Source organism: Nomascus leucogenys, chromosome 5, assembly GCF_006542625.1.
Source record: "Nomascus leucogenys isolate Asia chromosome 5, Asia_NLE_v1, whole genome shotgun sequence".
In the NCBI taxonomy this organism is placed as follows: Eukaryota; Metazoa; Chordata; class Mammalia; order Primates; family Hylobatidae; genus Nomascus; species Nomascus leucogenys.
Window position 1 is genome coordinate 38,809,347 of NC_044385.1, and position 17,317 is coordinate 38,826,663.

The 17,317-nt window shown below is 38.7% G+C and overlaps 1 protein-coding gene across 3 annotated transcripts in view; it reads left to right on the forward strand.

The window, feature by feature from the left end:
- The window catches only part of FGGY (FGGY carbohydrate kinase domain containing), a 445,679-nt gene that overhangs the window by 32,406 nt on the left and 395,956 nt on the right, over positions 1-17,317 (forward strand). For all 3 annotated transcript variants that reach the window (XM_030812917.1, XM_003265147.4, XM_030812918.1), the window contains exon 3: positions 11,180-11,291. In XM_030812917.1, the coding sequence (XP_030668777.1) occupies positions 11,180-11,291 (112 nt within the window). The remainder of the gene's footprint in view (positions 1-11,179; positions 11,292-17,317) is intronic.

Sequence of the window (17,317 nt, forward strand, 5' to 3'; positions counted from 1 at the left end):
TCTGCAAGATGCAGTAAAGCAAAGTACAATGATACCAGATATGCCTGAGGCATACCTCAAACTGCGGTTTTAGTTCCAGACCACTGCCACAAAGCAAATATCTCAATAAAGCAAGTCACATGAATTTATTGGTTCCCAGCATACATAAATGTTTTGTTTATGCTGTACTGTAGTCTATTAAGTGTGCAATAGCACTGTATCTAAAAAAATACGCACCTTAATTAAAAAATACTTTATTGCTAAAGATGCTAATGAAGTGAGCACATGCTGTTGGAAAAATGGCAGCAATGGACTTGCTCGCTGCAGGGTTGCCACAGACGTTCAATTTGTAAAAAACGTAATTTCTGCAAAGTGCAATAAAGTGAAGCACGATAAAATGAGGTATGCCTGTATTTGGGTAGAACTCAGAATCCTTTTTTTTTGAGACGGAGTCTCGCTCTGTCGCCCAGGCTGGAGTGCAGTGGCGCAATCTCGGCCCACTGCAAGCTCCGCCTCCCGGGTTCACGCCATTCTCCTGCCTCAGCCTCTCCGAGTAGCTGGGACTACAGGCGCCCGCCACCACGCCCGGCTAATTTTTTGTATTTTTAGTAGAGATGGGGTTTCACCATGGTCTCGATCTCCTGACCTCGTGATCCGCCCGCCTCGGCCTCCCAAAGTGCTGGGATTACAAGCGTGAGCCACTGTGCCCGGCCTAGAACTCAGAATCCTTAACATGGCCTTCAGGGCCCTACATGGTCTGTCTCAACTTGCATTCCTGGCTTATCTCATGATGCTTCTCCTGGCTCTCTGCATTCCAGCCACACCTTCCTTCTGTCATATCCTCAAACATGCAATGCTCCCTCTAGCCTAAGAATTGTTACCCAGATTCTTTCTTCTGGCTGCACGCCCTTCCTACCTTCCACCAGCATATCTAACTCCTGTTCGTCCTTAGACCTAAGCTATCCAATCCAATAGTTGCTGAACCCACAATGCTATTCAAATTTACAGTAATTACAATTAAATATAATTAAACATTCACTTCCTCTTTTGCTCCAGCCAAATTTCAAGTGCGCGATAGCCACATGGTGGCTATTATACTGAACAGCACAGATATAGCACATTTTCATTATTATAGAAAGTTCCATTGGATAGTGCTGCCCCGAATCTTAATTCAAAAGTTACTTCTTCAAGGAAGGAGCATTTTCTCTACCAATACCACCTCCAACTAAGTCTTATTTCACTTATTAAATGTTTTCACAGTGCCTTGTACTTCTGTTTCATAGAATTCCATGTGGTTCGTGAGTCATTCATTTTTTGTTATCAAAATCATTCTATAAATCAAGAATAAAATAACATAAAATGAAACAAAATAATAAAATATTTCACTTTTTGGATTAATGTACGTCTTCCCTACTAGATTTTATGTTTCAGGAGGGCAGGAGCTATGTTTTGCTTACCCAGAGCCTGGGTTATATTAGACCCAGGAAGTGTAAAAAAAATGAAAAGTCAAAAGAAATTGAGAGCACTTTGGGAGGCCCAGGTGGGCAGATCATGAGGTCAGGAGTTTGAGACCAGCCTGGTCAACATGGCGAAACCTCGTTTTTACTAAAAATACAAAAATTAGCCGGGCGTGGTGGTGCGTGCCTGTAATCCCAGCTACTGAGGAGGCTGAGGCAGGAGAATCACTTGAACCCGGGAGGCAGAGGTTGCAGTGAGCCAAGATGGCAGCGTTGCACTCCAGCCTGGGCGACAGAGCAAAATTCCACCTCAAAAAAAAAAAAGAAAAAAAAAAAAGAAATTGAGACCTCCCTATTTCTACCCACTGGAGAAAACGTGAGAAAGGATGTAGGGCAAAAAGTGACTCTTGAACTCTTAAGAGAAGACAATTGGAACTGGAGGAATAGAATGGTCAGGAGCACTGAGATGGGAACGTCAAGGATCCAATCCTGGCTGGAATAGGTGGTTTCTAATAGGAAGAAGGAAAGGGAGGCTAGAATTGACGATAGAGGAGTAGGTGAGACAGCTGGCTCAGGCCAATGGGGAGCTCCTCTAGAATCATCCTGAGTTTGAGATTGACCAGTCTTGCAACACATTCAGAATGGCTGGCGGAGAAGAAACTAAATTTAAGGATGTCAGGAGGCAGACATCCTGATGAGTTTCAGAGGCTGAGATTTTTTTTTTTTAAACTATAAATTCTGGGAAGACTGGGACCACGTCTCTCTTGCCCAGGATATGTTCTCTGTGTCTGGCACTTATCGGTGTTTAACAATATTTTTAATAATAAATGGCTAGATTAGACTATTGGCAGAGGAATAAATAGGAGGGCTGAGACTGAGAGGCTTTAGGAAGGCAGGTGTAACTGGACTTGGTAACAATGGAGAGGAAGGAGATAGAGGCTATTTGAGTTTCAGTTCTTGGCAGAATGTTGGGGTCACTGATACAAATGAGAGTATTTGGCCTTTATTTCATCATCTTATCATCAAATGGCAATACCATACCTAAGCTGGGATGCTATGTAGGTAGGAGGATTAGGACTGGGTTTATTTACTTCACTGGTCACTAGAGTAGCTTTTACAAAATTGACTGCCTTCAAGGGCCTTCCAGGTAATGCACGCCCCAACACAAGCTGTATTTGTCTTCTCACTGTTCCCCCTCCCAGGACCTCTGCGCTCGCTGTTCCCCTGCCTGGAACACTCTTTCCCCAGATTTCCATGAAGTCCACTCCTCATGTCCTTCAGGTGTATCCTCAAATTTCACTTGCATCTTGCATAGGAACCACCTCCTTCTTGCATTCCTAATCCCCCTGAGTAATCACTTTCTAGTATACTATATCTATAGTATGTAATTTATTTGATTTATTGGGTATTGTCTATCCCTACTAAAATGTAATCTCCAAAAGAGCAAGGATAAAAAAAAAAATGTTTTTCTCTCCATTGTTTTTCCAAGACCTAGAAGAGAAAGTCCTGCACAGCCTGACCCTAGAAGGGGCTTGATTATTTTTGCTAAGGACATATGGCTAAGTGAGTGATTGAACTGTGTAGGCAACAGGTAGTGATGGAGCCTGAGGGAACTGGTGATTGCATTAACTCCTTGTACGCCCCAAAAGCTGACATAGGCATTCAAATCAAGATTTAAAAGAATACAGTACCAGCCACTCAGAACTCTACTGCAAGCTGGATTGTGTCAATGAAGCCCCAGGCTTTGACCCTTGCTCTAAATAGAGCTAAGGATAAAACCAGGTATGCATCTGACCCTCCAGCTCTCAGTTTGGAGGGTTTCTAAGAAACACCGTCTCCCCACCCAATATGGCAGATCTTGCTGATTTAAAACACATGCAGAATTGAACCAGTTCCCACAATAAGAAGAAAGTGATACACAATCTTTTCCCCAAATATTTGTTTGCTGCCCCATAGCTACGAGTTGACAGTTGTTAGACATGGAACAGGTTACCAAATGAGGTTGCAGAAATCTCTTTCTCTAGAAATTCTTTAGAAGAGCAATGTGCTTTCTCTCTAGCTAGGGAAATTCTCTTGATTCCAAGCTGTTAGAATGAGCTTACTAGGCTGCTTTCTTCTTCCATTAATAAGAATATAAAAAAGAATTCTTAGGTCACCAGGTCAAGCCCCAGGGGCCTTCTGGGTAGTGTGACTCTGACAGTCATCTTTCTGGGATGATTTAGATGGTGTGGGGTGAGGGATTGGGAATGGCGATGTTCCTCAGCTGTGGATGAGCATGATCATAAGGCATTTCCTTATAAGGCTGGGGAAATAATAGTGGCTACCTAGCTAGATCAGATTTAAATGCATGCCACAATTACTCTTCCAGTTTCTTGTGAGAGGTATCTGTTTGAAAGATGGAGACACCGAGTCTTTGACTGAAGGCCATGATTGTGATACTGAGCACTCTGTAGGTCTGTAGAGGGGATTCATAACATACATTGAAGAAAATATTTTCCTTGCTCCTACTAGAAGGTTACTCCCACCATGATTCTTAGAAAGATATGAGTCTACCCAATTTTTTCTATTCCTATTCTTTTTGCTTGTCATTTTTATATGTGCTTACATGACACAGAGAGCAAGCATGCTGTACTTTGTACATAAAAACATTCCATGAACACAATAAGGCATTGAGTGCATTTCCTATCCTATTTTCTATAAAGGTTTACTGGTTTCAAAGTAATTTCAGACTCCATCGATCCCATTCAAAGCTTTTGATTCTTACTTGGGAGGTATCTCTCACTCAGGAAACTGAGGCTCACAAAGTTGATGGGGTTAGTGCAGGATTACCTGACCCAGAAGTGGTGGAGTTGGCACCAGAAGGAAGTTCTTTGGACATCACATCCTGTGTTTGTTTCTACTCCCAAACTGTCTTGTGGTATGGAGTTTGAGTCATCTATATTTTCTCACCCAAGTCCTCTTTTGACTAACTGCAGACCTGTGTGAGATGGGCTTATCCAAGTCAGACATGCACTTTCTGGGCACGGAAGCCAATTGGGCCACATAGCAAGTAGAAGTTAGGGCTGGGTGATTGATTGATTGGTGTCCCACGTGGAAAGATTTGAAGCAACTAATTTGCTCTAATATAAACTGCTACTTATTGTGCACTGATGCCAGATGTTGAGCTCATCACACCTTATTTTGCTGAATTCTCATATCATTGGGAGATGCAGGTTTAGGTAATAGTTTTGTACTGCCAAGGAAGATGTTTATCTGACTTCACAAAGTTATATAACTCGGAAATAGTAGAACCAGATTTCAGACTCAGGCAGTCTGCCCCCAAAGTCACTGATTTTAACTACTGTCCAGTGATTTCCAAGCCAAGTTGTAAGGACATTCCAGGCAGAAATAGCCATACCTGTAAATGCTATAGAAACATGAACCAGCAAGGCAAGAGAGGAGTTGCAATGGCTACAATTGTGTAACTTGCCTTCAGCCACGTAGCCATGGTGGCAGAGCTAGGATTTGAATTCAAGTCTTTGTGACTCATTGTCATGAGGCCATACTGCCTGTCAGGAAATGGGTTTAGTCCTCACACTGTAAGTCTGGATCGATTAGTGTGGTGAAGGCATCTGGGTATTCACCTGGTGCTGTGGGTCACGGTATTACCAGCAGTTACAGATGGGTCAGCAGCAAGTGTTCTCCTCTAGATCACATGTCCTTTCCACAGGATGAGTCTCTTGGGCAACAGGAAATTATCTGGTGATAGAGGTGAGCAGTATGGTATAATGGAAAGAAAACAGATACTGAGTTTGATTTCTGGCTCTGCAATCTACTGGCTGTGTGACAAGTGCAAGTTCCTTAACCTCTCTGTGCCTGCTGTTCACCCTTTCCCTCCCCAATCATCCACTTGGTTTTTTTTTTTTTTTTTTTTTTTGAGACGGAGTCTCATTCTGTCGCCCAGGCTGGAGTGCAGTTGCGTGGTCTTGGCTCACTGCAACCTTTGCCTCCCGGGTTCAAGCAGTTCTCCTGCCTCAGCCTCCCTAGTATTTGGAACTGCAGGCACATGGCACCACACCCGGCTAGTTTTTGTATTTTTAGTAGAGACAGGGTTTCATCGTGTTGGCCAGGCTGGTCTCAAACTCCTGACCTCAAGTGATCCGCCCCGCCTTGGCCTCCCAAAGTGTTGGGATTACAGGCGTGAGCCACTGTGCCCGGCCCTACTTGTTTTTCATGAAAAACTAATATTAAATGTTTCTTTTGGAGGGCTTTGTAAGGATTAAATAATATGTATGTCAAACACATGGCACATAGTAGATGTTCAATATATGGTAATGCTTTATTAATATGACTTGAAAAAAATTACTGCTTTTCTTTGTTGGACATTTGTCATAATTATGTGAAGCTCTTGTTTGAGGAACATGTTAAATAGTAAGAAATGGAATTCTAAATTATAAGTCTGGTATTTCCAAACAGGAAAAAAGAATAATTATATATTTTAAGGTGAATTTCACTAAATGAGGATGGACATTTTTGAGTTGACTTTTATGGGATTTAAAAGGTTGTAGTCATGTTTGAAGTTAATAGAAACTGGTCACTCATGCTTTTTCTATAAAGGAAACCATAGAAACAAAAATAAAAAATAGAATTGATAAATCTATTACTCCACAACTTTAAAAATTATATGAACAAGTGTAAAATCTATATCCTCCTACTGCAGTTCCACCCTCAGGAGCAACCACTATTAACAATTTGTTGCATATTCTTTTTTTTAAAACCTTATTAATATATCATGGATGTCTTTCCATTTTATCTTTTATAGCTCAACTCATTTAAAAAGTATTTAACAGCTTGATATATGATTTATATATCATAAAATCCAGCCATTGTAAATGTATAATGCTGTTATTTTGTAAATTTATACAGTGGTGCAATCATCACCTACTCCAGTTTTAGAACACTTATTACTCCAAAAGTTTCCTTACGCCTGTTTGCAGTCAACGCCAAGCCCCAGTCAGAGGCGCTTTCTGTCTTTATAGGTGTTCTTTTTAGAAATTTTATATAAATAGAATCATACAGCATGCTTTCTTTTGTATCCGGCTGTTTTCACTTAGCGTAATGTTTTTAAGGTTCATCCATGTTGTTACATATATCAGTAGTTCCTTTTTCTTGCTGAGTAGTATTCTGTTATATGGATATACAATACTTTATTTAATAGTTGGCGAAACTATGATGGATATTTGGTTGGTTTTCAGCTTGGGAATATTATAAATAATGCTGCTATGAATATTCACATACAGTTCTTTGTGTTGATATATGTTTTTATTTTATTTTATTTGGTTTGTTAATATTTTGTATTATAGGTAGATACCTAGGACTGAAGTTGCTGGGTTGTGTGGTAAGATGTGGCTGTATTTTACATTTCCATCAGCAATGTAAAAGGGCATCACTTTCTCCACAATTCTCTAACACTTGGTGTTGTCAGTCTTTGTGATAATAGTTATTCCAGTAAGTGTGCAGTGGTATCTTATTGTGATTTTAATTTGCATTTCCTTAGTGACTAATGATTTGAGCACTTTTTCATGTGTACATTGGCCATTTGTATATTTTCTTTGGAGAAGTGTCCAAATCTTTTGCCAATGTTATCATTGGGTTGTTTTTCCTTTTATTATTTGAGTTTTAAAATATATTTTATATGCAAGTATATTATCAGATGTGTTGTTTGCAAATATTTTCTTCCAGTCCGTAGCTTGTCTTTTCATTTTCTAATTATTTCTTTTGAAGAAAAAGATTTTTAAATTTTGATGAAGTCAAAATTTTTTCTTTCGTGGGTCTTGCTTGCTTTTTATAAAATCTTCATCTAACCCAAGTTTTCAACAATGTTCTCCTGTTTTCTTCTACACATTTTATAATTTTAGTTCTTACATTTAGGGATTTGATGTGTTTTGAGTTAAGTTTTGTGTATGGTGTGAGGTAAGAGTCTAAGTTCTTTTTTGCATATAGGCATATAGTTCTAGCATCACTGTCAAATAGTCTGTCCTTTCCTCCATTAAATTGTATTGGCACATTTACCAAAGCCAATTGCCATAAATGGGTTTACTTCTTATATCTCTGTTCTATTGATTTATAAATTTATCCTTATACCAATACCACATTAACTTAGGAATGGTAGTTTTATAGTAAGTTTTGAAGTCAGATAGCATATATTTTCCAAGTTCTTTCTTTTCAAAAATGCTTAGTCTTTTCATGTCCTTTGCATTTCTATATGCGTATTAGGAACAGCTTGTCAGTTTCTCTAAATAAGTAGATAAATAAGTAAATAAAACCTGCTAGTTTTTTTTTTTTTTCACTTTAAGTTTTGGGATACATGTGCAGAACATGCAGGTTTGTTACATAGGTATACATGTGCCATGGTGGTTTGTTGCACCCATCAACCCATCATCTAGGTTTTAAGCCCCACATGCATTAGGTATTTGTCCATTGCTCTCCCTCCCCTTGCCCCGCACCCCCTGACAGGCCCCAGTGTGTGATGTTCCCCTCCCTGTGTCCATGTGTTGTCATTGTTCAACTCCCGCTTATGAGTGAGAACATGCGGTGTTTGAAAACCTGCTAGGATTTTAATGGAGTTGTGTAGAATCTGTAGGTTAATTTGAAGAGATTACCATCTTAACAATGTTGAATTTTCCATTTTGTGAGTGTGACATATTTCTCCAATTTTTAGCTCTTCATAGCAATGTTTGGTAGTTGTCAGAGTATAGGTCTTGAACTTTTTTGATATGTTAATTCCTGAATGTATTTGTCAGGGTTCTCCAGAGGGACAAGGCTAGTAGGAAATATATATGTATATGTACATGTATGGTATATGTATATATTCTCATATATATATATATATGAAGGAAAGTTTGTTAGAATTGGCTCACATGATTAAAAATGTGAAGTTCCACAATAGGTCATCTGTAAGCTAGGGAATGCCAGTAGTGTGGCTCAGTTCAAGTCCAAAAGCCTTGAAACCAGGGAAGCCGACAATGCAGTCCTGAATGAGTCTGAGGGTGAAGGCCTGAGAGCCCCAGGTAGGCTGCTAGTGCAAGACCTAGAATCCAAAGGAAGATGAACCTGGAGTCTGATGTCTAAGGGCAGGAGGAGAAAAGGTGCCTCACTGCAAAAGGGAGAGAGGGAGGAAGTTAAGCAATCTGAGTATCCCCCTTGTTCCACCTGCTTTGTTCTAATCACACCCATTACTGATTAGATGGTGCCCACTCACATCAAGGATGGCTCTTCCTTTCCCAGTCCACTGACTCCACATGTCAATCTCCTCTGGAAACACCCTCACAGACACACCCAGAAACAGTACTTCACTAGCCAGCTAGTCATCCCTCAATCCAGTCCAGTTGATATCTAATATTGAGCATCACACTGAGTATTTCACTTCTTGATGCTATTGTGAATGGGATTATTTTCTTAATTTTATTTTTGATCTCTTAGTTGCTATTAAGTAGAAATCCAGTTGATATTTATATGTTAGTCTTGTATCCTCTCATCTTACTAAAATTGCTTATTCTAGCAATTTTTTTAGTTTGTAGATTCTTTAGGATTTTCTGCATATGAGATCATGTCATCTGCAAAGAAAGACACTTTAACTTCTTTTCTAATCTGCATGCTTTTAATTTACTTTTCTTGCTTTATTGCAATGGCTAGAAGCTCAAGTATAAGGTTGAATAGAAGTGGTAAAAGTGAATATCCTTGCTTCATTTCTGATGGGGGAAAGCATTCATGTTACCATTAAGTATGACGTTAGCTGTAGGTTTTTGTAGATGCTCCTTATCAGGTTGTAGAAGTTCTGTTCTATGTCTGGTATATTGAATGTTATGTTTGGAGGGTAGGGGTTCTTTTTTCTGCATCTGTTGAGATAATCATTTGGTATTTGTACTTTGTTCTGTTAATGTGCATATTCCATTAATTAATTAATGGATATTAAACCACTCTTGCATTCCTGGGATGACTCCACATAGTCATGGTATATAGAGGAAAGTTTTACATTCTGCAAGATTTGGTTTGTTAATATTTTGTTAAGGATTTTTACTATGTTCATGATAAATATTAGTCTGTAGTGTCCTTATGTATTTGCTTGGCTTTGGTATCAGGGTAATACTGGCTATGTAATATCTGTTGAAAGTGTTCCCTTCTTCGCTGTATTTTAGACAAGTTTGTGTAGGATTGGTACCATCTATTCCTTAAATGTTAGATAAAATTCCCCAGTGAAGCATTTGGACCTGTAGTTTTTTGATTTTTTGTGGGAATGTTTTAAGCACAAATTTGATTTTTCACAAATAAAGTGCTTCTCAGTTTTTCACATGGCTTTGGGCAATTTCCATAACCCCAAAATGGTGGTTTTTGATAATTTTGTCCAGTTTATTAGTTTTATTTTGCTAAGAGGATTTTTTGACTTCTTCACACCACCACACCCAGAAGTTGCCTCTCTACCTCTTTTTAAAAAATATCTGTATAGTATTTCATTTTACAAACATGCCATAATTTATTTAATAAAAAATAATTTTTTCACTTTTAAAATACAGTCTGAGCAGTGCTGAAGCTAGCCTTCTTCTATATATAACTTTACTTACTTTTGCTAATAAGATACGTGCATTTTTAATTTTAATAAATGTCAAATTATTCCCCAAAGTTTGTTCTCAATAATTACATTGTTAGAATAATCTCCAAGAAGGTCCACTTCTGCATATATTGCCACTACCATGTACAGGTTAAGCAACCCTACTCTGAAACTAAAATGCACCATAATTCAAAACTTTTTGAGTGGCATCGTGACGCCACACATGGATGTCTAAGATAGTAACATTTTTGTTTTCTGATGATTCAGTGTACATAAACTTTGTTTCATGCACAAAATTATTAAAAATATTGTATAAAATTACCTTCAGGCTATGTGTGTAAGGTATATATGAAACACATATGAATTTTGTGTTTAGACTTGGGTTTCATCCTCAAGATATCTCATTATGTTAGATACAAATATTCCAAAATCTGAAAAATTCTGAAATCTGAAATGCTTTTGATCACAAGCATTTCAGATAAGTAATAACAGCCTGTAGTATTAATCTTTTATATTTTTGCCAATATGAAAAGCAAACAGTTTGGTATCTTTTTGTTTGTACTTGTCTAATTGGAGTTGGGAATCTTCTCATATGCTCTTTGACCATTTCTTTTTATTTTATGAAGTGACTTTTTATTCTTTTGCTTAATTTCCAGTTATTTTTAATTTTTGGTTTTTTTGAGATGGAGTTTCACTCTTGTTGCCCAGGCTGGAGTACAATGGCGTGATCTTGGCTCACTGCAACCTCCGTCTCCCAGGTTCAAACAGTTATCCTGCCTCAGCCTCCTGAGTAGCTGGGATTACAGGCACACACCACCATGCCCGGCTACTTTTCGTATTTTTAGTAGAGACAGGGTTTCACTGTGTTGGCCAGGCTGGTCTTGAACTCCTGACCTTGTGATCTGCCCACTTTGGCCTCCCAAAGTGCTGGGATTACAGGTGTGAGCTGCCATGCCTGGCCTTAATTTCCAATTAGTTTTGTTCTTTTTTTCTTATTTATAGGATCTTTTGGGATTATAGTGATACTAAATTTTTATCTGTTTTATGTTGTAAAGATTTTTTTCTATTCTGTCATTCCTTCCTTCTAGTTGTAACTGTTTTCAATCTTTTAAGACCCTGGTGTTGTAATTTATGTTTTTGTTTGTTTTTAAAACAGAAAGTTGTACAAGGGATTGATTTAAACCAAATTCGAGGACTTGGGTTTGATGCCACGTGTTCTCTGGTTGTTTTGGATAAGCAGTTTCGCCCATTACCGGTCAACCAGGAAGGTAAGACCATGTCTCTTCCTTTTCCCAGTGGTGGGATACTTGGCTGATCAATCCAATGGGCCCAGGTGGAACAGGAGGGCAGGCGTCTCTTGCTGCTGATAGTAAAATTTAGAGGTAGAGTGAAATGACACAGATCATGTTGCAGAAGTCAAGAGCTTGGAGAGCAGTTGGTATGAGTGGGGTAGTGTTGATGCTGGATTAGGGGGACTTGGCTTTCTAAAACTCAAGAGCCACAGTGCAGAGCTTGGTAAAGGAAGGACATGAGATTGTTAGCTAGGAGTGATTAACCTTGAAACACACAGGTGGTTTTGATGTTTTCTGGGAAGAGAGTGTCAGTGCTTGCAGTTTCTTTGTATACGACGTTCCTATTCCATGCTTATCTGAGTGGATGAGCCAAGTCCTTTGAAAAGAAATGGAACATGGTAGACAGGGCCATGTGATGGATAGAAGCTAGAAGCAGATGGCCTCTCTACTTTCAATAGCCAGACCAAAAGACATTCACATTAAATGGTGTTGTCCTATTAGATACTGTGAGTATAGAAATGAGCTGTTTCAAATGTAAAGTGCCACTTGGGTCCACCATCAGATTTTTCACAGCAGATAAGGTTGTCCCTTTTGGGGAATTTTAGCCAATAACACTAATACTGGGGTTACAAACCCAAAAGTCTATTAATACATTAATGTAATAATTAATACATTAGTCAGATGGGTAATGTAAATGAGTAATAGGCCAGGTTTTTGCAAAACCACTGCACCAGTGTGAAGATAACTTTCAACTGATATTTAACCTTGTAATGAGCAGATGACATTAGGGAGCAGTGGAGGCTGCATTGCACTGGAAATTGCATGCTCCATCTGAAGGGAGGGGCCAGCTCTAGGCATTGTCAGTCAGCTGTTGCCAAGATAGCCATTGCAAACATATTTGGGGCTAGTTTCTGTTAGAGAACCCTTGATTCTGCACACTGTTGCAGCAGCATCTTTCTTAACTGTTGGCTATGAGTTAGTAGGGTACATTGATACACAGTGGAATTAGAGTTAGGTGGGGACTCTGATTGTAGCTCTGCCGTTGCTGAGCTGTGACACCTTGGCAAGCCACTTAACTCTGTGTTTCTCAGTTTTCTTCTCTGAAAGAATTTGAATGAATCAGTAGCTTTGCTGTGAGAATTTGGTGAGAGACTGATACTTAAAATGCTCAGAAAAGTTTCTTCCATCAGATGATGAATTTTTTAAGTTAAGAGAATATTCTGGTCACTACTGTGGACCTAATGTATGAAATAGTGATTATTATAATTATAAGGACTATAAATGATCATCTATTTGCATCCCTTTTCACTATAAGTGATCACTATAAATAATCATAATCACTATGTGCTGAAAATGGATGCAAATAGATGAATGATTAGAGCACAGTGGTACTGATGACCATTTTCTGCACACACACACACACACACACATACACACACATGCGCACACACACACTTTTTTTCCTCTTCTTGTGACATTTATTAACACCTCCTGTGTGCCAAGCCCTGTCTTAGCAAATGCTGGGCTTCAAAGATAAATCAGGATGATTCTTTTTCTTGGTGGCTATTCATTGGCTCAGTTGGCACTGTTCTGGCCCAGGACAGGGCAGCCTTGTTCTGAGCCATTTCAGAAAGCAGAGACCAAAACTGGGTAGAGCAAACCTCAGCTCTGCAGCAGCAAGCATTCACTAATTACAAGATGTGGCCAGCCACAGACTTGGCCGTTTTGGGAGGCTGTCAGTGTGTCTTTTATGGGCTTTATTTAAGTAAAGGTCAGGTAATTGTCTGTTGGGGATGCCATAGATCAGATGTCTCTTACTGCTGATAGTGGGATTTAGAGGCAGAGTGTGGAGGCTAGAAATCACCGTCCCAGAAGTTAAAAGCCTGGAGAGCAATTGGCACGAGTGGGGTGGCATTGGGGGCACAGTTAGAGGGAACTTGGTTCCATAAAGCACAAAAGCCATGTTAGAGAGCCTGATTTTGGGTGGGACTTTAGATACTAAGAGTCCTGCTTCAAGGATTTTGTATCATCTGATCTGCTAAAATACATGTTTATTTATTTATTTTTATTCTGGCTGTGCATTAGTATCAACTGGAGATCTTTTTAAAAATTGCCAATTCATGAGCCCTACCCTCAAGATCTGTATTCACTTGACTTGAAGTGGAGCTAGGGTGTCGACTTTTTAAAAAAGTTTTCTCAGTAAGTCTAGTATGTAGAGAATCACTGGGCACAGATTAACAGAGAATTAAAATATTAGGAACAGGACACTTGAAGTGGAAGAAGATGGTTCCTTGTTAAATTTGCTTAAATATGTACCCTCTTTGGATGCTATTTTTTTTTTTCATTGTAGGTAGAATGGCTTCCTGTTAACAAATCCTCTGTTAAAAAGGTAACTAGGTTACCACTCTAATTATAAGTGTTGAAATAACTTTATTCCACCTAAAAGGTTAAAGTGTACCCGTTCATCAAATGCATCCAGCTGCAGGTGCCCTCATCAGTTTCTTGCCTTTCAACAGATTGTATTAAGGTTAGATCTTTTATCTGAAATGGATTATCCTGTGCAAGAAAATGAAATTAGAATTATAAAGGTGGTTTGAAGGTTCTTTAGAGACTCCTACCTGCATGGCAGCAACCAACTCTTGATTGGCTAATGGGAGTAATTGTGAGGAGCAGAGAGTGGGGTCAGGAAGATTCCAGATAACCCTAATCATGCAGGTAACCTAAAACCAAACCCATAAGACCAGCAAAAGTATTGCCATCTTTAGTTGTTAACCAAAAAATTATAAATGAATAAATTAAGTACAATAGTTTAAGAAAATTCAGCATTACCATATGATAAAATAGTCTCGTTTGCCTTTCCTTGTTTGACTCTTCTTCCTTAAAGATCAGAACAGCCCCTGGGCTGGACAGCAGCACAGTTGCTGAATGCTTCCTACCCCTGCCACTGACCAAACTCAGAGCCTCACCCTGATTGTGTCATCTCAGCCATAGGAGCTTTTGGGAGGGAGAGGAACAAAGCGTGATAATTGGGGCTGGGAGAGAGAGTTATGACCTAGTATCCTCTGTGCAACAGATACCTAATGTTTACATTTTTTTTGCTGATTCATAATAATTTTTCCCCTCAAGTATGCCTGCAACACAGTATGTGAACATAAACATGTATTTTAGCAAGGTATTAATTAAGTGAATATATGGATGAATAATCTACCCTTAGGTAAAGTGAGGTAGCTCAAATGTAACTTTACCTCCAATTCTCTTAAACGACGACATTTTTGTGGGTCTGTGTTCTGTTTCCCATGCTGCCTTATTGTATAGAACCTCTTTCTCACTCTTTCTTCACCTGCCTAGCCATTGGCTAGTCATTTGAAGAATTAAATAAACACTTTCCTGCCTTTTGAAAGCTTTCTGTGCAGCTCCAGGCTCAGCTAACTAGAGCCTACTCTTTGCTCGTCCTCCACATTCCCATCTCTGGTACTCTTGTTCTGGCAGTCAACGTACAGTATAGACTCTTTCTCCATGCAGACATATGCTGCTTAAGGGCAGAACTGTGGCACATTCTTCTTGATATCCTAGCATCCAGCACTGTGCTTGGCATGTAGTAGATGCTCAATAAAAGATTAAATGAACTTTCAGTTTTCCATAGGAGCTGAAAAAAATTAACTTCTCAGTTTTTATCTAAAACGAAAACTATAAATTATTAATTCTAATACAGTAGTGATTCTGTACAATTTTCATTGTATTGTTTTGACTGTATTTTGAGAGCATCTTTATGTAGAGGCAGTAGTAGCTGATTGGTCTGTCTTTACTATAGGCAGAAGTTTAGCAACAGGTATTTTTACCTTAAAGTAGCTGTAGATTTGTTCTGTACAGTACTTAAGAAACAATACTGATATTGTCCCCTTCAACACTCACCCACCCACACACACACACCCACATCCTGATTCATTGATGGTTCTGGAATAGGAGCTGGACATCAGTATTTTTAAAAGTTATCAAGGAGATGCTAATGTGCAACTAGGTTTGAGAACTAGAGCTTTGAGCACTTCTGTTAGATAGAGGAACAATTCTGTTTACAAAAAATTCTTTGACATTCCTGTGGAAGGCCCCATGTACTTTGTATTATTTTCAAAGTATTAGTATAATGGTTTGTGGAGCTTTCGTGGGAGGTGAGATCTTTCCAGTTAGGCAAACCAGCAACTGAGCCCCTGCCTTGTTATGCCCATGACCTTATTTAGGTATCTTCTTACATTGGCTTTTTTTGTTGTTTTTTTTGGTTTTAATTTTAAAAATTCTTTTCAAAGATGTGGAAGGGTAAAGAAAGCAACATCTTCCTATTCGCCTACCACTGAGGATGAACATGAAATTTTGCCATATTTGCCTCAGCTCCTTTTATTTTAAAAAAAGATATTTGTAACTTCAGCTTTTCACCTCCTGCAGGTAACCATTCTGCTGTAGTTGCTCTTCTTAAACACATTGTTTTTGTGCTTTTACTACATATGTGTATACCCACAACAACAAACAGTATACAATCCTTCCTCTGTATCTGAGGGGGACTTGTTCCAGGACTTCCTTAAGACCATAACCCACAGATACTCAAGTCCCTGATGTAAAATGGCATCATATTTGCGTGTAACCTATGTACGTCTTCCCGTGTACTTCACATAATCTCTAGGTTACTTGTAATACCTAATGCTAGGTAAATACTTGTTATACTATATTGTTTAGGGAATAATGGCAAGAAAAAAAGTCTGTACATGTTCAGTACAGATGCAACCATCCATTTAAAAAAATATATTTTCAATCCACGGTTGGTTGAATCCACAGATGCAGAACTCACAGACATGGAGGGCTGACTCTGTGTTTTAAAGTATCTCAGCTGGTGTCCTTGTTCATGTTACTATGTCTAACACTAGTTTATTCGTTTAAGAATTGATTTATCTATTCTCTATGCAGATCTAGTTCCAAAACACACTTTGTGCATTTCCCAGCTGTGAGACATTGGGTACGTCTTCACTGTCAAGAGTCTGTCATTGAAAAACAGGGATTAAAAACCTATATCAGAGGGTTGTTTTGAGGATTAAATGTGATGATGTGTGTAAAATGTTTAGCATAGGGCTTGGGAGACAAACACATTACAAACATTTGCTATTAGCAAGATATGTAGTGCTGTGGTTACTTTGCCATTAAATAAAATAATTTGTGAAAATATAATACCTGGTTTGGTAACTGCTGGGTTTCTTTTCTCTTTGCCCTAATAATCTCCCGGGTATATTAATTGCTGTTCTGCACATTTTGCCATCAGAGGTGTCAGAGGGCTGTTAAAGGATTTCTGGCTTGCCCATTGGTACAGGATGAATTAATAGGGGCTCGGGAGAGAGATAAGGAGTTACTGTGTAGACTACAGGGTGGTGAGGCAGGATGTGAGGGGCAGTGCTCCTTTTCCAGCTGGTTTTAAATTCTCCTCCTTATTTACTCCTCCTGAGGGCCTACTTTCTGAGAAGTACTTGCCATATCCTTTATGTGCATTATCTTTTGTTTAATAACTTCCTGAATTATATATCTTCATTTGTAACTGTATCTTCATCTGTAACTAGCATTCCCCATTAGATCTGCCTAATTCAAAAACCCCTGAGCTTCCCACTCCAGCAAACAAGCCAACCAAATGAGGAAAAAAAAAAAAACACCTAAATAAACTAATTTTAATTAAATTGACCAGAAAATGGGGGAATATAAGCAGTTAAATGCCATTGTGTAGCTATTAGATGTATTATACCATCAAAGTATTTATCCATATTTAAAGGAGACATATCTTAAAAAGAGAAAGTATTGTCTGAGTCTTATTTCATAGATGCCTTTTCTGAATGTATGCCCAGAAAAGTTTTTCTAGAAGAGAAGGAATAAGAAAGGAAGGGAAAAAGTTGAGAGAGAATTGACAATATAATTAATTGGTAGATGTTTTTCTGCTTTTAATGTAGACATTTATTCTAAGGTCATGGTCAGAG